We start from the raw sequence: 22,305 nt of genomic DNA on the forward strand, positions 1-22,305 counted from the left end.
CTTAGAGACGCACTTTCGTAAAAATAGAAAATGATCTACCCAATCAGTCAAATCTGTTCTAACAAATTTTTATCAAATGTCTACAAATTGATGTCAAAAGCTGCAGATTATATGCTGTTATATCAGATAATTAACAGAATGCTAACAGAAACATTACAAAACCTGCTGACATAATTCGATGGCAAGTCAGTAGCAGAAACTGAGCAAGATTTGCACAGAATTATCATAGCAGATTCTAAACAGAAATCGAACAGGATCTGCGCAATGTAGTTTGCTGTCAGATTTGCGGCAGGAATCAAGTAGGACCTGCACAATGCAATTTGATATCAAATTGACAAAAATCGAATAGAGTTTGCGGGTGTGCTCTGATGACAAATTGGCAACAAACTCTACATATATTTGATTTGACAGTTTTTTACTTACTGCAATGTATGATGTACTTTTTCGCAATCAAATTTATATCAGAAACAGATATAAAATCTGCAAGTTACGGCAACTAATAATAGATTAAAAGTATAATAACTATTTTTATCATTTTAATTTCTAATGACTGATACAAATATAACATGAGATTCAGAATATTAAGCTGATTAGAATCAACTGGATAAATGGAAAATTACCTCGTTTATTGCTTATTTGAAACACATGTATAAAGCAAGATTTTAATTCTCTAAATAACCTTCTAAATAAATTATATCTTGAGTTTTATAAATTAAATCTAATTATTTTCACCATTTACTTTATTATTAATTTAATTAAATTGAACTTTAGTCGTTTTTCTTATGTGAAATATAACATATGTTACATTATATGTCATATTTATTTGAAAAAAATTATAATTAATTGATAATTCATCGATAATACTTATATATTTGTAATATTCAATTTTATTGCACTTATATAATATTAATATAAGTGTATCTACTGACATTGAACCAATTAAAAGTTTTCATAAATAATTATTTATTACATATGTTACTATTCTAAATGATCAGGAGCTGTAGGTCCTACTCGATTCCTTTTGCCAATTTGCAGGCAGATTTTATCGACAGACTCTGCTCGATTTTTGCTACCAATCTGGCGGTAAGTTATGTCAACAAATTCTGCTCGATTTCTGCCGCCAATCTGCTGTCTAATTATGTCAACAGACTTTATCAGCAGAACATAAACTGAATGCGGATGCAGTTTATATCAGTCTGACATGTTTTGATCATATCTGCTGCCAGTCTGCCAATATACTCCTAACATTTTGCTAACGGGATAATAATTAAATTGATATTACTATCTTGTGCCCCCTTAAGATTAAACAACTTTTTGCGACATATTTTTTTGTAAATAGAATTGGAAAAAATATTAAATAAAGATATTAAATTGTCCACTTTGTATGTTATTTGTAAGTTTGCCCTTAAATTTAATTGTTTACTATTTTTGCTAAATAAAAGATTTGTTCTTTTTAGCTGAACTGGAACCGCACTAGACCTAGCAAGTTCACAGAATATTCTGCCAATGCACGAGTATAAAGTAATAAAAAGAATGTTTCAGTGCAGTACTAACATGGACATCAAAATGAGAAACATAAATAATCTGTCAATAGCAAAATTATCCGATGAAGAAAGATTTATTTGTAATAAAATTTATTTTATTACAAATTTATAGAAAAATTAATTTTAAATTTATTAATTATAATTAAAAATTTATTTTTTAAATTTTCCTATTAATTAATAATTGTTTTTATCTATATATTAATATTATTTACATGATGATTAATGTTATTTACATGTTAAATGTTTTCTTTTTCGCAACTAATGCGTTATTAATTAGAGGTTAAACTGTTATTTGTGTTTAAATACATCGCCATATCGAACTGCACTACCTTAAGACCTAGGGCAGGCAATGCAATGAACTGTGTTGCACTAAACAACATTACACTGCTAAAAAGAACAGCATCTGACATCACTTCTGCTAAAAAGAACGTTTCAGCGTACACTTTCTAAACTAGTTCAGCCAATTTATCTAAAAAGAACAAACCTATGGCGAATGAGTAATACATTTTCATATATGTACTAATAAATTCCTAAATTCTTGTCTCTATCTATACACTAAAAACGGCGTAAAATCGATATCTCCAAAGTGCACGATTGAGTTTAATCACAATGCGCCATGTCTTCCTTCATCGTTCAAATCTTTTGCAATAATACTTTGTGTAGATATTTTCTGGTTTATTGATGATTTTGTACTATATTAATATCCATAGTTTTAAATATATTTTTGATCAATTTTAATGGAAGATAAAAATAAAAATAGATTATACTAACGAGCGCCACAGAAGGATCCATGCCTGTAATAGGAATGCGACTAGCTGATTTGCAGTGATATGTAGTATCCATTTCAACTTCTTCTTCATTCATCTTGTCTTCAATACTACCTGATTTCTGTGTAGTATGAGGATCCAAATAAATCACTTCATCCCCTAAAAATATTGATTTTATGCATTTATTAAGTCATGCGTAATTTTATATTTATATAAAATTTAAAAAAAAATGTATTTAAATTCTATAAATATATGTATATTAAGGTGATTTATTAAAGTTGAGATATCCAAATATCTAAAAAAGTACATAAAATTTCTTTTAAACAAGAGTTGTTCAGTTTAAAAAGGAAAATAAGATGCAGCATTTATTTTGACTATGTCGAGGTTATATAAGAAAACCACTGTAAGTTTTTTGTAGGACACATTTTTTATTCTGGATTATTATAGCTAATGTCGAAAAAATGTTTTCAAAATAATATGATTAAGCCCCTTTTAAAATTTTCCTGAATAAGTTTTCAAAGTTTTTACGTTATATTTCAAATAGTCAAATCTGTCAAGTTCATATATTGCAAATTATGCATTACATGTTATACTGAAAGAATTTCGATAGTAGTCGCGCATGATCTATCATCTTACCCAGTGAGAAATGATACATCGGATCATCGATTCGATATCGATTCTATCAGATCTCATCGATGCGGTTCTGTGAAGTCGTTGAACATCGATAATTTCAAACATTTCGAGATTATTTCGATGTTATGATAACTTCGCAAACAATATCTGTTGGTAGCAGTAGCAATATAATATAATACTTTCTTTCAAGATTTTCAATGTTTTCCACGTTTGTCTATCATCAACGATTCGATATTAATTCGATATCGATTCGACTTATGAGATGACAACAACTAAATTGTTTCCTGAATCGAAAAAAACTGAAAATTACTGTGTTTTAAATTACATTAACTAAGTATGCGGCCTAATACATATTACAAAAGTTCGTCTATACATGGAATTATATTATAATGCTCTCAGATGTTTATAAATTTTGAATTAATCTGTGCAACGAGTTATAACCTCTTTGCGGGATTCTCTTCTACTTAGCCTATGTTCCAAAATTCACTGCCAGCGCTGAAAATATATAATATACGTAACGTGAACTATAGATTTTCAGCGCTGGCAGTGAATTTTGGAACACGCCCTTAATAAGCTCTATGAGTGTTGTACAATTATACGATGATATAAAAAAGTAATTATAGCCAACTTCGTGTCTTTTTTTTTAATAAGTGCATTTGAATTGCCCGCTAATAATCGTAGTCCGCACCTTCCAATCACGTGCCAATCATGGGCGTCAAGCGTCAACGCGCCGCACCAATCACTATTTATTTTCGTCTCCTGTCCTGTCGCCAGGAAGACTAGGTTCTATAGTCTCCCTGCCTGTAGCACTCGCGAGGACTAGTTGAGACCTGTTTCTAACCGTTTGCAATAAAACGAAGAGTGACGCTACCGAGCTTTAGAAAATTCAATGTATTTTTTGAATTAGTGGATTGACACGACGTGGATTTGACACGATGGCAGAGGACGATAGGCCTGTAAGTATCTTTTTCAAAAGCACAGTCATTATTCATATACATTATTTATTGAATCAGCCCGAGTTTAATGACCTTTTAATTTTTTTTATAATTTACATATTTCATTTCTTATAAATTAAATTTTTAAAATTTTATTTTACTTAATTTTTTATTTATTTTATAAATTATTTTAATATTTTTTTTATAATAAAAATATTTATTTTATATATTAAATATTATTATTTTTAAATTTTGTCATTAATTTTTTACATTTTAAATTCTGATTTTTATATCATATTTAGATTAAATAAAAAAATTATTATTTATTTTTATTTACTTATTAATTTTTTTAAATTTTAAGTTTTAAGGTTTCAACTTTCTACTGAACGTTTCACATTGTTAGTTAGTGCCAGTTTTTATTTTTCTACTTTACTTTTTGATTTGTTGCATTATAAGCATATTTTATTTTACATTATAAATCTACCTTATAATTGCATTTAAGATTCCATATTTTTTAGGATATATTATTCATATAAATAAAAATTTTGAAATTTAATTTCTTATGTAATTTTTTATTTTATAGCGCTTTTTGATACCATAAAGATGAGGGTTTACAAACGGAGGGAATTCCATTCCGACCTCTTCGTAAGAGTTATTTGACACTCTACTTATATTTAAGTAAAAAGAGAAAATGATTAATTGAAAAGATGTCGAATCGATATCAATTCGACATCTTTTCAACTAATCATTTTCTCTTATAAATGTAAGTAGAGTGTCAAATAACTCTTACGAAGAAGTCAGAATGGAATTCCCTCCGTTTGTAAACCCTCTTTATGGCATCAAAAAGCGCTATAAAAGCGCTCTCTGTCATACGAAACATATCGATTTTTCAAGGATTTTGATGTCGATGAATGCTCGAAACTGTGACCACCTGCATATCGAAATTGATGTGAGGATCGATTTTATATTGATATCGAGATTTCGATATCGAATCGATGATGATCCGATGTATCGTTTCTCACTGGGTAATTGGTTCTGGCAGAAATACAGTAAAAACTAATCCAAATTTAAGCAAAAGTTTATTGCATAAAAAATAGTACATATTAACAATATTACATACCATCATGTTATATCGGCAGAATATCATTAAAAATCAAATTTATCTGCAAGAACGCAATAGCAGAAATGCGGCAAAAATTGAACGCTGCTGTCTCAAAAAGTAACAGTAAAACACAACAGAAACACATGTTGTCATGAAATAACAGAACCACAGCAACATCTTGATTTTATATATACAGGGTGATTCTGAACAAACCTTTGTCTTTAAAATATTAAATTCTTGAATGAAGACTGTTTGCTACACTCATCACGTATAACAATCAGCTGATCACGGCGAGCGCCCCACGTAATCGCCTATATCGCGCCGTCCCTGCCTACCTCTCGTACTCGTTCCGTAATTAGTTAACTATTTTCCTTTATAGTTTAAAAACTAAGCTCCAGGCAAAATTTTGCAAGAGGAAAAATCGTCTTAGAATTCATTCAAGAATTTGATATTTTAAAGACAAACGTTTGTTCAGAATCACCCTGTATATATATATATATATATATATATATATATATATATATATATACAGGGTGTCCTAGACCACCCCTTTTCTTTCAAAAACTAAGCATTTTAGAGAAAAACGTTTTCAACAAAAATTGTATGGTTTTGAGGGGAACATAAGATGGTGTCATTGGTTTGACCTTGGATGGCATCGTTAAGGTGAGGTCAAGGACACCTTTAATTTCTTAAATGGAACCACCTATTTTTTATTGCATATTCTTATAGCTTATGTCGAGAGCTTTCCAAAACACTATAATAAAGTATTTTTTCATCAAATACTTTTCGAGTTATAAGGCTTGAAATAATTTCTTAATTTTACATAAACCATAAAATATCTAGTAAAATATTCATTTTTCGATTATCTTACCTTAATACTTTTATGTACAAAATAATGAGAGGAATCGATTGGTGTAAAGAAAACACATAGTTATTTTTAAGAAAAAAAATGTAATTGTTAATTGCAAATTACATTTTTTTTTCGAAACAATTTTGTGTTTTCTTTACACCAATTGATTCCTCTCATTATTTTGTACATAAAAGTATTAAGGTAAGATAATCGAAAAATGAATATTTTACTAGATATTTTATGGTGTGTGTGTGTGTGCGTGCGTGCGTGCGTGCGTGCGTGCGTGCGTGCGTGCGTGCGTGCGTGCGTGCGTGCGTGTGTGTGTGTGTGTGTGTGTGTGTGTGTGTGTGTGTGTGTGTGTGTGTGTGTGTGTGTGTGTGTGCATACACATACGTTTCTGACATTTATACAGGGTGTTAGAGAAGTCTGGAAACGGTCAAATATCTCGATAAGGAAGAGTTTTACTAGAAAGTGTTTCAGACAAACGTTGTATGGCTTCGAGAGGGACATAACAAGGTACCATTGGTTTGAGCTTGAAGAGTTATTTGAAGGTCACATGAAGGTCACCTTCAATTTCTTAAAATGGAACACTATATTTTTTATTGCATATTTTTGTAGCTTATCTTGAGGGCTTAAAACACTATAATTAAGTTAGTTTTCATTAAGTACTTTCCGAGTTATAAGGCTTGAAATCATTTCTTAATTTTGCATAAACCATAAAATATCTAGCAAGATATTCATTTTTCGATTATCTTACCTTAATACTGTTGCGTCTGCGGAACGATATCTATCGATCGCGCGCGACACAAGGATCGGCACCCGCGTACTCGCTCGCGCACACGCAAATAAGAACTCGTATTTATAAAAGAACACAAGAACTTTAATAAGCAACACTACAACACAGAGCACAGTCTATAACGGAATAATAACACAACGGATCGGCTCGAATGTAAAATGCGTCCGCGCAGCTTGACAGCTGGGAAACGACTCAGCTGACAATCGTTGTTTATCAACATTCTTCTTGTCAATGGGATCCGGACAACGGCAAGGCCGTAACGACTCGGGCGCGCGCGTAACACTGCCCCTCCTCTTCAAGATTGTCGTCCCGACAATCAGCAAGTGGCTCGATGACTAATCTTCGCGGACTTCCAGGAACCCCGAACGATATCCTGCTCTCCCAGAGCTGTTACTCCAGGTTACCGAGCATCGCTTCGACCAGGCCCCAATCCACTGGGCAGACTCCCAATCGATTCCTTCCAGAGAGTTGGCCAGACCCTCAAGAATCGACTCCAGGGCAGCCTCCCATTCCAGTCATCTTCCTCGTGCTCGGCGCAAGTCTTTTTTCCTGTCCTTAACTTCCCGTGCCTTTCTTCGGACAAGAGGGGGGTATCCACCGTGGACCCAACGTCCTAAAAGGACTCCCCAAGTCCCTGCCTCGGCATTCGCCCTCCGGCCCACGGGAAAACCACGGCTCAAAAACCGTGGGCGAGGCAGTCTTCAGGCTCAGCGTTTCACTAGTTTCGTAGGTGTTTTGGTTCAGTCAGCTTCCGCAAACTTTCCTAAAGAATAAAATAATTTTGCGCAGAAAACAAAGCAATTTAAACTCAATTCCTTAAACTACCGGGCTCCGGACTATTCAACTAGCTCTAACTAACAAGGACTATTTAACATCTTTCGGAAAAAGAAGCTAATCTATCCGCGTGCACAATTTTCTTCTTGTGTCTTGGAGATCTTTGAATGCAATAAACTACGTCATTTAACTTCCTCACTATCAAGAAAAGACCTTCCCAATTGCTCTGCAATTTAGGGGCTTTTCCCTTCATTCTTCGAGGATTATAAAACCATACTTTCTCCCCTTCCTGAAAAACTGAAAAAGTGTTTGCCTGGCTTTCCGATCGTACCAGGACTTTATTCGCGAAGATTTTATTTTCATTTGCTCTCTAACATTGAAATGGATCCTCTCTAGTTTCTCCTTCAAATTTCTAACAAAACCTCCGACCGACTGAGATCTATTTTCTGGGGGACTTCCTAATAAAAGATCCAGAGGCAGTTTAAGATCTCGGGCAAAGCACAGTTCTGCAGGAGTCACACCAGTAATCTCGTGTTTAGAGGATCTATAGGCTAATAAGAACATGGGAATCCAACGATCCCAATCTTTCTGACTCTCAGAAATATACTTCGCCAAATAATTAATAATGGTTTGATGCTGTCGCTCAACCTGTCCATCCGACTGAGGATGTAAAGCAGTTGTTCTCGTCTTCCTAATACCGAGTAGATTCATCAGCTCCGCAAATAATTTGGACTCGAAATTTTTTCCTTGATCCGTATGAACTCCCAAGGGGACTCCATGTCTAGAGATAACTTGATTAACGAAAACTTCCGCCACCGTTTTTGCCTTAATATTCCTCAAAGGAAAAGCTTCCACCCATTTGGTGAAACAGTCAACGACGACAAGAAGGTATCTATTCCTGGAAGTAATAGTTGGAAGAGGGCCGAGGATATCCACTTGTAACCTCTCGAATGGGGCCCCAACGTTATAGATTTGTAAGGGCGACTTCCCTTTCCCCAACCTTTTTTGGATACACAAATTTTACAGGTTTTGCACCATTGCTGCACATCCTGTTTACACGTGGCCCAATAAAACCGCTTACGGATTTTTTCCAGAGTTTCATTGATTCCAAAATGCCCTCCAGAAGGAGAATCATGCGCCTCCTCCAAAATTTGGTTAATACGGTTTCGAGGAACAATAAGTTGAAAGATGCTTAAGACTCGGCGCTTCCCATTTCCTATAAAGAACTCCATCTTTTAAACTCAGGGCATCCCAATAAGACCAATAAATCCGAGCGGATACATCTCCAGTGGGTATTTCTGAATGTGATGGGCGCACTCCCGTTTCTTTGCCACGATAAATTAAGGAGATGCTAGGGTCTTCTTTCTGTTCCTTCTACCATTCCTGAAGAGTCTCCCCTACCAGAATAATACGTGCAACTGATTTTCCTGATCTCACCATATTTTTCTTTTCCACCTTAGCGCAATATTCACAACCAAGTAATTCGCACTGCCGTCTGGACAAACCATCGGCATTCTTATGAACCAATCGTTTGCGATGTATGATCTCGAATTCACATTCTTGTAGCCTCTCCAGCCATCGTGCCAATTGACCTTCTAAATCTCTAAAAGACATTAACCACCTAAGAGAAACGTGATCCGTACGGGTCAAAAACTTCCGCCCCAAAAGATAATGTCGGAAAAATTTAATAGAATCGATTATCGCCAAGAGCTCCCGACGAGTAACGCAATAATTTCTCTCAGCCTTATTAAGTACACGACTGAAATATGCAATGACTCTTTCTTCCCCTTCCTGCTTTTGTGACAGGACTGCGCCAATTCCAATATTTGAGGCGTCCGTATCTAAAATAAATTCTCCCTCCCCTTTCGGAAAAGACAACATTCTTTTTAAAAGAATTTTTTTTTAAAGGAAACATTTTTCAACATAACTTTTTTTAAAAAACAAATTACGCGTGCGGATTTGACCACGTGCGATTTAGCCGCATTTTTAAATATTGGAGCGACTTAGCTGTTGTGAAGACTGAGACCGGCTCCCCCGCAAAAGCTGCAGCTCATCATGCCGGCGAAGCATTGCGGCGATTTCCTCTTCTCGTCATGCCTGCTCCTCGCGCATTCGCCGCATCTCGAGCAACATGGTCTGTAAAGCCGTCGACTCCGTCGCTGCCGATTCCGATGCCGCCGATTCCGTCGCTCTCGATTCCGACGGCGGCTCGGATTGCTCGCGCCTCCTCCTCTTCGCAGCTGTCGTTGCCATCGCACAAAATCACTGCGTGTCCGTTTATTCCGGACGAGCCCTCAAAATGTTGCGTCCGCGGAACGATATCTATCGATCGCGCGCGACACAAGGATCGGCACCCGCGTACTCGCTCGCGCACACGCAAATAAGAACTCGTATTTATAAAAGAACACAAGAACTTTAATAAGCAACACTACAACACAGAACACAGCCTATAACGGAATTATAACAAAACGGATCAGCTCGAATGTAAAACGCGTCCGCGCAGCTTGACAACTGGGAAACGACTCAGCTGACAATCGTTGTTTATCAACATTCTTCTTGTCAACGGGATCCGGACAACGGCAGGGCCGTAACGACTCGGGCGCGCGCGTAACAATACTTTTATGCACAAAATAATGAGAGGAATCGATTGGTGTAAAGAAAACACATAGTTGTTTCGAAGAAAAAATATGTAATTGTTAATTGCAAATTACATTTTTTTTTTCGAAACAATTATGTGTTTTCTTTACACCAATTGATTCCTCTCATTCTTTTGTACATAAAAGTATTAAGGTAAGATGATCGAAAAAAGAATATTTTACAAGATATTTTATGGTTTATGCAAAATTAAGAAATGACTTCAAACCTCATAACTCGGAAAGTACTTAATGAAAACTAACTTAATTATAGTGTTTTGGAAAGCCCTCAAGATAAGCTACAAAAATATGCAATAAAAAATATAGTGTTCCATTTAAGAAATTGAAGGTGACCTTCATGTGATCTTCAAATAACTCTTCAAGGTCAAACCAATGGTACCATGTTATGTACCCCTCGAAGCCATACTTTTGTCTGAAACACTTTCTAGTAAAACTCTTCCTTATCGAGATATTTGACTGTTTCCAGACTTTTCTAACACCCTGTATAAGTATCTTTTGTAAAATATATAAAAACTTCAATTTATTGTATCTTCTAAACCAATACCATTCCCCACTTATTTCTTGCATAGAATTACTCAGAAAACCCTCCTCTACAACATATTTAAGTAACAATAAAATCGATGAGGTCTGATCTTTTATACATATTGAAATTTTAATACATATGAAAAAAAATTAACACGACACTTGCCGTGGCCAAAATTATTTTTTTCTGTTTGTTTTTGATCACTTTTTAAATTCCTACAAGGACGATGCTCAAATCGATGGGTCACATGCGGAAGAACAGCCGAAAAAAGATAGTCATTTTTGAGAAAAAATATGTAATTGTTAATTGCAAATTACATATTTTTTCTCCGAAACAATTATGTGTTTTCTTTACACCAATCGATTTCTCACATTATTTTGTGCATAAAAGTATTAAGGTAAGATAATCGAAAAATAAATATTTTACAAGATATTTTACGGTTTATGTAAAATTAAAAAATTATTTCAAGCCTCATAATTCGAAAAGTACTTAATGAAAAAATACTTCATTATAGTATTTTGAAAAGCTCTCGAGGTAAGCTACAAGAATATATAATAAAAAATAGGGGGTTCTGTTTAAAAAATTCAAAGTGACCTTGCCCTGACCTTGACAACGTCACCCAAGATCAAACCAACAGTACTATATTATGTCTCCCTTCAAGCCATACAACTTATGTCTGAAACATTTTTCGATTTAACGCAGTGTTTCTGAGATATTTGAGTGGGATAATTATTCACTTTAGGGGAGCAACCTCTGATGACCTTGACCTTGACATTATTATTATATAGTGGTCACCCTTCTGAGTAACCTTCAGAAGGTTTTAGCCGTCGCTCGTGATTTGTTGAAAAGTTATCAACATAAGAAGTTATAAATGGAATGTAAATTTTATTGACACCGTGTAGATAGAACTATAGTATATATAACCTATATAAACATGAATTGTAGTATTCTCGATTCTTATTCATATACAAGTGTTCAGTTGTTCCTTAGACATCATTGTGAACGATTGCTATTACTTATTCTTGTGAGTTCAATCTTTAACAAATAAAACATATTTTTTGATGTTGTGTACATATAGATGTTCATATTTCACATTGAAAGTATACATTTTACCTTGACTTTCACAGAAAGTGAACTTTGCTTCACCTTGCAAAGTACACGCGAGGTCCACCCCACACCACCCCTGAGTCAGTGCGAAACGAGGTCTATTATTGTATGGTTTCACATGGGTTTGTAACTTTCCATGCGAAGCGAGGTCCATCCCACACCCCTGAGTCAGCGCGTAATGAGGTCTATTATTGTATGGTTTCACATAGGTTTGCAACTTTCCATGCGAAGCGAGGTCCACCCCACACTACCCCTGAATCAGCGCGAAAAGAGGTCTATGGGTCCTCGCTTCGCATGGAAAATTGCAAACTCATATGGAACCACACAATAGAACCACATAGACCTTGTTTCGAGCTGACTCAGCGGTGATATGTGATAGACCTCGTTTCGCATGGAGAGTTGCAAACCTATGTGGAACCATACAATAATAGACCTCGTCTCGTGCTGACTCAGGGGTGGTGTGGGATGGACCTCGCTTCGCATGGAAAGTTACAAACCCATGTGAAACCATACAATAATGGATGGACACCTCGCGTGTACTTTGCAAGGTGAAGCAAAGTTCACTCTCTGCGAGAGTCAAAGTAAAATGTATACGCGTGGATACAGTGGGTTCCAACCCCTGCGGGGGGCTACACTTTCGAAAGGTATAACCTAGCCCAAACCTATTTTTTATTTAAACCATGTTTTAGTTTTAATGTCTAAGGAACAACTGAACACTTGTATATAAATAAGAATCGAGGGTAAATATGTCGATGAAGGGAGCCCGCCTCGATTACCTTGACCTTGACATATGCTGTCAACTGCCCTGAATAACATCCAAAAGGTTTTAGCCATCGCTCGCTGTTCGTTAAAAAGTTATTAGTAAAAGAAGTTAGAAAAAGAATATAGATTTTATTGACACCGTGTAGATAGAACTATAGTATGAAAACACAGCTCGAAAGTATTTTCCACGCAAAGTATGCTTATAGTCCGAAATATGTAAACATAACAATAATACAGACTTAAGCTGTAGAAATATTCCTTAAGCAGCATATATTCATTAAGAAGCATTTTTTCGAATTATGAGAGACATTTATCCTATTAATAATAATATTGCTGAATAAAATATAAATATAAACATAAATTTGAATATTTTTCTTTCTCCGACCACGCATGTACTTAAATTTATATAGAATTTAATACAATTTAATATAATTAAAAAATATCACAAATGTATGTGTACACACACACACGCGCGCGCGCGCGCGCGCGCACGCACGCACGCGCGCGGGTGGGGTGCAAGGGGGGCCTTCGGCCCCCCCTCCCGCAGCCACCCCGCCGGTAGGGGACGCATTGCGAAAAGTTCAATCACAATGGATATATGCTGTAAGTTGTAAAGCGAGGTCCACCTTGCCTACCGGCGGGATGGTTGTGGGAGGGGGGGCCTTCGGCCCTCCTTGCACTCCCCGCCCGCGCGCGCGCGCGCGTGTGTGTGTGAGTGTGTGTGTGTGTACACATACATTTGTGATATTTTTTAATTGTATTAAAAATTCTATATAAATTTAAATTGTATTAAATGTATTTAAAATTATTATTTTTTCATATAATAGCTAAAATAGTAGGTTTATGAAAAAAATGCATATAACTTTTTTTGTAGTTTTTCAGCGGCTTTATTTTCTGCTTAAAATTTTTTTCTCAAATCAATATTTTCGGAGATAAAAAGCATTAAAATTGTAAAATTCTTTTGTTAATAACTTTTTAATAAACAACGAACGACGGCTAAAACCTTTTGGATGTTACTCAGGGCAGTGACCTTGACAACATATGTCAAGGTCAAAGTAATCGAGGCGGGCTTCCTTCATCGATACATTTACCTCAATAAAATTTACATTTTTATAACTTCTTATGTTGATAACTTTTCAACGAATCACGAGCGACGGCTAAAACCTTCTGAAAGTTACTCAGAAGGATGACTATAACATATGTCAAAGTCAAGGTCATCAGAGGTTGCTCCCCTAAAGTAAATAATTACCCCATGTTCCTCTAAAAAAATGCAACTTCCGATCCGGATGGCGTATTTCCGGTCGGAATCAAAAGTTGAAAATATCACCATTTGATAGAGCGTACCGGATTTACTTAAAAATTGTTCGCGATTTTTAATAAAAGCCATTTATTTTCACTTTAAAAGGGGTGTACGAGTGGTCTGGGACACCCTGTATATAGTTTTTTCATTTGCATTTTTTTATAATATTATCTATTTCGTATTTAAATTTCTATCATGAGCAAATATAAAGATTGCAAAGCATAGCTAACAAAATTATAAATGTGTAATATTTATTTTTATCAGCTTAATTTCTGATACAATTCTATATATATAATACGGTTTAAAATATTAAACTGATTATTAAAATTTAATTATTTTATAAATTATATATTAACTATATTAATTACTTTATATCACGTAGAATATGATAAAAGTGCATAAAAGGTTACACAGCACCGATTTTATCACCCAGGTAGCAAGCATACGTCATTTTGACGTTCCAAACTGGTCATTTTTGGTCATATGTCGTCAAAATGACTGATTTGTTACATGACTTTATATTGACGTCTTGATATAACATTATTTTGACATCATATTTCAGTCATGAACTGACGATTATATTATTATTAATGTGATTAGTTAGTATATCGAGCTCATAAAGAAATCTTTTAAAATTTTTCATATAACATGACTTTCGCGATCAGACTTTAACAATTTTTCTCTCGACACATACGTTTATCTGTGCACGATTCATGTTGCTTAACCACTCAACTGTTCATTAAATTAGTACACTGTGAAAATATTAGCTATATCAATCGAATGTAATTAAAGTGCCAAAAAATATATACATTTTTTCCTACAGTTGATTGGCAAAATATATTTTTATAAAACGCAGACAACGAAAGACATTATTTGTTAAAATTTTATATGATATTAGATGTAAGTTTTTTTATTTACGTTTAAATAAAATAATAATAACAAGTATAAAACGTATGACCTATTTTCTTATCAAATTTGCATTTTCCAGCTTTTTCGAATAAAGCAGTTTAATCGGTCCAAAATTCTTCTGAAGAATAGAATGGCTATAATTGTTCAATGATGCTCTCGCATCAGTTAATCTGCTTCCAATAACGCTATTAAATACATTATTATGCTAAGAAAAAAACGTCAAAATATGGTACATTTTATGGCGTCAAAATGCGATACATGTTATGACGTCAAGAATCTGTGACATTAGACCGTCACTTTTACGTCATAAAAATGTCAATTCGTGACGTCAAGAATAGTCAGTAAATGACCAATTTGAAACGTCAAAGTGACGTGTGCTTACTACCTGGATTGGATATGTTATAGAAGAAGTTATTGAGTAATTCCTTGCAAAAAATAAGTAAGGAACGGCTATAATACTTACTTTAGAAGATATAACAAGTTAAAGTTTGACAATTTTAATGCTTCTCTTAGGCATTATAGACTATTATTAAAAACATTGTATATGTATATGAAGTTTGTTTACATTGTACTGATCTATTTGACATCTTCTATAGCTCCATGGTCATAAATGTGTTGTCAACAATCGGTTTCACTTATTTTTCACAGTTCGCTAACAGCTTTCAACATGCGACCGCACAAATTCTTAAGCATTATTGAGGATAAAAATAAATTAATAGATTTTCTTGTTGATCGGAAAATTATTCACGGGCACATTAAATGTCCACGATGTGACACAGATCTCGTTTAAATCGTGAGCGTATGCTTTTCATATGTCATTCGGTATAATATGAAAAACGTGGGTATAAAAAACAATGAAGAGTGTGGTGTAATTTTAGAATAAGTCCGCTTCATAACTCGTGATTTTCATATTCGCTTCATCTTGTAAAGTACAGACGTGGATGCAATGAGTTCTCCTACCCTAAGGGGAGCTCCACTTCCGGAAGATAACCTAACTCAAATCTATTTCTGATTTACAACTAAAATTTGATTCCCCAATAGCCAAGTCTGCTAAAGCAGATCTTGTCAGGTAATCTGTTACAAATTTTTGTCGACAGAAAGATTACAGAATTGATGCAGGTTCTGATATATCATGTGATGTCGGCAGAATGTCAACAGAAATATAACAAAATCTGTTCACATAACTGGACAACAGATTATCAACAGAAACCGAGCAGAACTTGTTGATATAATTGACGGCACATTGATGGCAGAAATTGAACAGGATCTGTGCGGCGCAATTTTGACAGCAGATTGCCCTCACAGCACATCAACATTCTAATAAGGTTACGGTAATCTTAAATTGTAAGATAGTAACATTCCACGAAGATTAATAAACCTACCATTAACATCCCAATAATATAAAAATGTTCGTCCAAATTCATTCCATTAACATCCCAGAAATCTTGTAAGGCAATGTTGTATTAATATTCATGCAATATGCTAGGAACCTTCCAATATTATTTTTAATAAATTATTCTTGCAATAAAATTATATTGGCCTATTCAACTATTGGCAAAAAATCAATTGAACATTATTAGTTATTACATCCCTAACAGCACATGTAGATACTGAGAATGTTCGAAGAATATCGCAAAAGTACAATGCATATATTCTCAGAACATTCGAGATACATACTATGATATACTAAGTATATATTAAGAATGCCCTAATGTCCGGCTATTTTGGTTAATAGTAAATATTGAGAATATCTTGTAATATAATTTCATATATGTAATAGAAATACTTTTAATAAATGCAGTAAACGGACACACTATTTCTCATTTTAATTTTAAATAATCTTTTTAGTACTTCTGAATCCCAACAAGGAATCCAGAACAACTAAACTACTAAACAAATGAAAAATTTTAAATTAAGTCAGTTTATTATAAATTAAACTGAGTAAAAAGAAAAAAGAAGAAACTTTGGAACCCGAGTTAGTACCAGTCCTTTATATCCATTTCACCGAAAATTAAGTACGAGTTTGGTGGCGCGCGTAGCGGCAAAATGAGGAAACACATGCAATATTATAGAATATCCTGAAAATATACGAGAAAGAATATACTAATACGAGATATGCAAAGTATATTCTGAGAATATATGAAAAATAATATACAACAAGAGATGTTATGAGATTATTCTCAGTATATTACATCTGTAGCGTATATTTACAGTATGAGTATAGAATATTCGAATGATATCATGTGCTGTTAGGGATTAGTTTTCATTATTATATTAGTTTTCATTTGTTTTTTCGCCAATAGTTGAATAGTTCAAAATTGAATGGATTTATAAGGAATTTTGCAATCTGTAAAAAAAATCCTTTAAATTATAAAAAATAAACTTTTATTTGTATTTTTGTATATATATATATTATTATATTATTTATTATCATATTATCATCTCATATATTATTTATTTATTATGTAATACTTTTATGTTATTGCAATTTTGATGTACTTAATATTTATGTATACTTATATATCTTATATATATGTATATATATATATATATATATATATATACACATATATATAAGATATATAAGTACACATAAATATTAAGTACATCAAAATTGCAATAACATAAAAGTATTATATAATATTAATAATTGTTAAAAAAATTATATTAAAAGTTATAAAAATTATGAGTTTATTATATATATATATATATATATATATATATATATATATAATAAACTCATAATTTTTATAACTTTTAATATAATTTTTTTAACTATTAACGTAACAGATAATCATTTTAGGCACTTTATTCGGAAACATCAACTCCATGAACGTTAACTTTGCGCTGCTGTTGCTTTCTCATTTTTATCCTACAAAAATTTCTACAATTAACATAAAATTTATATGATTTATTCCTATGCAGGAGAAATTGTCAAGCATAAGTAATACAGACAAATATATTTATTAATTTTATAATATATATTATAATTGTCAATATTTTTATAATTTAATTTAATTTAATTTTTTAATAAATAAATAATTTTGGAAAAACATGCATATTAAATTCAATTATTAATATTAAGCAATATTTCATATAGTTTTGCAATATTTTCAGCATACGCAATGAAAAGTAAGATGATTGTGCGTAAGGTTATTGAAATATTGAAATAACGTTCCATTAATCTTTCGACAATATTATAATATAAGATTATATTGTAAGATTAATGGTATATACCAATAACTTGATCATTGTAATGTGTAAGATTGTAACCTTTCTATAATCTTACTGCAATGTTCGGTGCTGTGAGGGTGGTAACAAAAATCGAGCAGGATCTGCGCAATGAAATTTGATATCAAATTGTTGGCAGAACCCGAATAGAGCATGCTGATGTAACTGACGGCAGATTGATGGCAGAAATGAAACAGGATCTGTGCGGCGAAATTTGATGTCAGATTGCCTGTAGAAACCGAACAGGATTTGCGCAAACAATATCTGATAGCAGATTGACGGCAGAAGCAGAACAGGGTTTGCATGATTCGATAGTTCCTTCGTTTACCGCTATGTGATATACTTTCTCGCAATCAAATCTCTGTCAAAAATATATATAAAGTCGCGATTATTAATAAAAGATCAAAAATATAGTAACTATTTCTATCACTTTAATTTCTGACATCTGATACAAACAGATGAGATTCAGAATATTAAACTGATTGGAATCAATAGGATAAATGGTAAATTATTCATTTACTGCCTATTTGAAGCATAAAGCAAGAATTTAATTCTAAATAAATTATATCTCGTTTTATAAATTAAATTACTTTTACTTTATTAGTAATTTAATTAAATTGAACTAGTCCTTCGTTATGTGAAAATAATTACGATATAACATATATTATTATACATTATGTCATATCAGAAAAAATTGTAATTAAACGATAACTCACCGATATGTACTCTTATTTAGCACCTGTAATAATCAATTTTATTGCATTTATACAACATTAATATAAGTAAGCCCAAATCTTGTTCGGTTTCTGCTGTCAATTTGCCATCAGATTGCGTGCGCAGATCCTGCTCGATTTCTGCCGACAATTTGTTATCAGATTATGTTTACAGATTCTGCTCGGTTTTTGCCGCCAATCGAGCGTCAAGTCATGTTAACAGATCCTGCTGGATTTCTGCTACCAATCTGCTGTCAGATTCTGTGAGCAGGCTCTGTCAGCAGAATATAAGCTGAATGAGGACGCAGTTGATGTCAGTCTGCTGATATACTTTGATTAAATCTGTTACCAGTCTGCCGACATACTGCTAACATTTTGCTTACGGGGTTTAAATCAGAAATAGGTTTGGGTTAGATTATATCTTCCAGAAGTGGAACCTCCCCGTAAGGGGGAATCTACTGCATTCACGCATATACTATAGAAGATGTTAAATAGATCAGTAGGATGTAAACAAATCTTATATGCATATACAATGTTCTTAATGCCTAAGAACAGTCTATAATGTCTAAGAAAAACGTTAAAATTATTAAACTTTAACTTATATCTTCTAAACAAATGCCGTCCTCCGTTTATTTTTTGCGAGGATTACTCAGAACAACCTCTTCTGTAACGTATCTAAGCGGTGATAAAATCTGTGCTGTGCAATCTTTTATGCACTTCTATCTATATATAATTACGATACAATTTGTTACATTATATATTATATTTATAACTGGAAAATTATAATTGGGACCTTATCGATAACATTTATGCTATATTATCTATATTATCGTATTTATAGATTATGCCGAAATTTTCCCGCATTTTTACTGTTACAATAATAGCTCATGCATGAGAGACGGCCATGATGGAATGGGCTAGGTGACAGGTGTGGAAGAGAGTGTCGGGAAAAAAAAGGAAAAGGAGGTAGTTGGGAGAAGAGAAGAGAGTTAGGAATAGAGGAGAAGGTGGAGGTGTACCAGAGGGCTGTGAGGACATGGAGGCAGAAATGGAGAGAGAGCGGATAGAGAGTTTTTTGGGAGGTAAAAAGTTGGAGTAAAAGTGCTGAGTTGGGAAGAATGGCGGAAGGAGGGAGAGGCGGGAAGAGGAAGAGTAGTGGAACGGCGGAGATGGAGAGTGGAGATGGCGCTAGAGGCTGAAGGAAGAAAGCGAGTGGTCGATAGATCGATGCGTGGATCGATAAAAGATACGGAGATTACGGGATTTGCAGTGAGTGGAACGGTGGAGATGGAGAGTGGAGATGGCGCTAGAGGCTGGAGGAAGGAAGCGAATGGTCGATAGATCGATACGTGGATCGATAAAAGAGATACGGAGATTACGGGGTTTGCAGTGAGGAAGGTTAGAACGATGGCTAGAAAGATGGAAAGTGGAGGGATTGTGGAGGAGATTAGAGAATTGAGGAAGGTTATGGAGGAGATGGTGGTGTTAAGGAAGTTGGCAAGGGAGATGGAGAGGAGAGAGGAGGTCGGTCAAGAGAGCGCGGGAGTTGAGGTTAAGACGGAGAGGGAAGGTGTAGAAGAGGAGAGTAGGGTGGAAGGCGAGAGGAGAGAAAAGGAAGAGAGAAGAGGAGGAAAGGAAGGTAGGAAGGTAGAGGAGTCAACGACAAGGAAGTGGAAAGCAGCAGAGGTGAGGAAGGAGGAGGTGAGAGAGAGGACGGTAGAAGGAAGGAGAGCTGGTGATGGAGAGAGGAGGGGCAAGTGGAGTGAGGGAGAGGATGACAGAAGAGGAGTAGAAGAGGAGGAAAAAAAGGAGAAGGCACAGGATGGGGAGAGGAAGGAAAGGAAGCGAGGAGAGAGGAAGTGGATGGAGACGGCAGGCTGGAGGACCGGGGGGAAGAGAAGGAAAGGGAGAGTGAAGGAGAAGGGAGCATGGAAGATGGAGAAAGGGAGGAAGAATGGTGGAAGATGGTGGAAGGGGAAGAGGAAGAAAGAAGGAAGAAGAGGAAGGCTGGGGAGGGAGGAGGAGAGGAGAAAAGAGAAGATTTAAGAGAAGAGAGCAAGAGGACGACAGGAGAGGACGCATGGAGGAAGTTTGAAGAGAGGAGGGAGAGAGTGAGGAGGGAAAGAGAGAGAAGGGAGATAGAGAGGAAGGAAAGGGAGAGAGGGGAGGAGGTGGAGAAGAGGAGAGAGAGAAGGAGGAATGTAGTGTGGAGAAGTGTAGAGGGGGGCAGTGCGGAGGAAAGGAAGAGGTTGATGGAGGGGATTGTGAGAGAGGAACTAGGGAGAAGGGTGGAGATTGGTGAGGTACGGGAGAGGAAGGGGAGCGCGGGAACGGTGCTCATTGTGAAGATGGGGAAGGTGAAAGATAGGATAGAGTTATTGGAGAGGGGCTGGGAAATAAGGAGGAATTGGGGGATGGGGGTGGATGAGGACTTAACGATGGAAGAAAGAAGAGTGAGATGGAAATTGATGGAAAGGGCCAAGACGGAGAGGGCAAAGGGGAAGGTAGTGGTGACGACAAACAGGAGGATATGGATAGATGAAAAGGCATGGGAATGGGATATGGAAAGAAATAGGTGGTATGAGGAAACAGAGGAGACGGAGAAGGAAAGCGATGAATAGGGAGAGAGGAGAAAGAGGGGGAAGAAGGTAGGGAACAGAGAGTGGGAGAGGGAAGGATAGGAGGTGAAAGAGGGGGGGACGAGTAGGGGCGAGGGGGAGAGAATAGGGATAGAGGAGGAAAGGTAGGAAAAGGTAGGAGAGGGAGTTAAAAGAAATGGAAGAAGTGGAGAGGAGAAGTCGATAATCGCTGTGCTTTTGTCTAATTTTCGTTTGTTTTGCAGTTACTTTCGGTTACAGGATGGGGAATGGAAAGGAAAGGATTAGAGCAGAAGGAAACGAAGACGAGAAAGGAAGAGAGACAGGATAGAGAAAGCAGAGCGCAGGAGAAAAGGAGAGGAGGAAGAGGAAGATGGAAAGCGGAGTAGTCATGAAAGGAAGCCTAGATTGGGAGAAGGGTCCGCAGAGTGGAAAGGGGAGTGAGGGATGGAGAGAAAGGAAGGGGAGGGTACGTAGGGAGGGTGTGAGAAATCAGGATGTAGTGGTCGCACAAGGGCCAGGTCGGGGGGGATATAAGCTTTTTGGATTTGTTAAAGGTTCGGGAACGCTCCTTGTAAAAGCGCCTTGTAATCCCTAAGGGGCAGCAATAAACTATTATCTAATAGCTCATGCATCATGCTTGATTTTTGCTGTTTTTCTGCCATTGATTTCGAATATGATAAATTCCTAAATTTGATATTTACAGTATATTTGTTGCTACATAACAGATACTATTCGAATTTTGTTGCATTCGATATTTTTATTTTTACACTGTGCCAGCAACTTATGCTATTAAAAAGCAAATGCGAGCGAAATGGATATTCCGATAACCAAGTGTGCTAGCATGACAGTACACATTGTACTTGGCATGTTATGCTATCACTGTGCTATTATACTGTACTATTTATATCAATAAAATAGATGATGCTCGCAGATCTCGCTCGGCATATGATATACTATGATTACTAAAACATTGCTGCCATATTTCGCTTGAAATATTACACCTTTTAACAATATTACATCTATTAACAATATTAAAAATATTTCACGACCGTTTGTGCAACATTTCTATAATGTTTCAATATCCGCAGCCATTTCAAATACAATC

General features: G+C 35.2%; 1 protein-coding gene and 1 long non-coding RNA gene across 3 annotated transcripts in view; one reads left to right on the forward strand and one right to left on the reverse strand.

Annotated features, from left to right (window-relative positions):
• Atg4a (Autophagy-related 4a) overlaps positions 1 to 22,305 on the reverse strand; it is a 254,744-nt gene that overhangs the window by 108,830 nt on the left and 123,609 nt on the right. For both annotated transcript variants that reach the window (XM_083090133.1, XM_083090134.1), the window contains exon 8: positions 2,316 to 2,470. In XM_083090133.1, coding sequence (XP_082946259.1) covers positions 2,316 to 2,470 — 155 coding nt within the window. The remainder of the gene's footprint in view (positions 1 to 2,315; positions 2,471 to 22,305) is intronic.
• On the forward strand, positions 3,466 to 21,822 carry LOC145966211 (uncharacterized). The gene is made up of 3 exons (XR_014436990.1): positions 3,466 to 3,557; positions 3,626 to 3,900; positions 21,443 to 21,822. It is a non-coding gene; the product is annotated as an uncharacterized LOC145966211 (long non-coding RNA).

Source organism: Camponotus vicinus, unplaced genomic scaffold, assembly GCF_025532165.1.
Source record: "Camponotus vicinus isolate PSW18456_S1 unplaced genomic scaffold, iyCamVici1.0 SCAF_2, whole genome shotgun sequence".
NCBI classification, from domain to species: Eukaryota; Metazoa; Arthropoda; class Insecta; order Hymenoptera; family Formicidae; genus Camponotus; species Camponotus vicinus.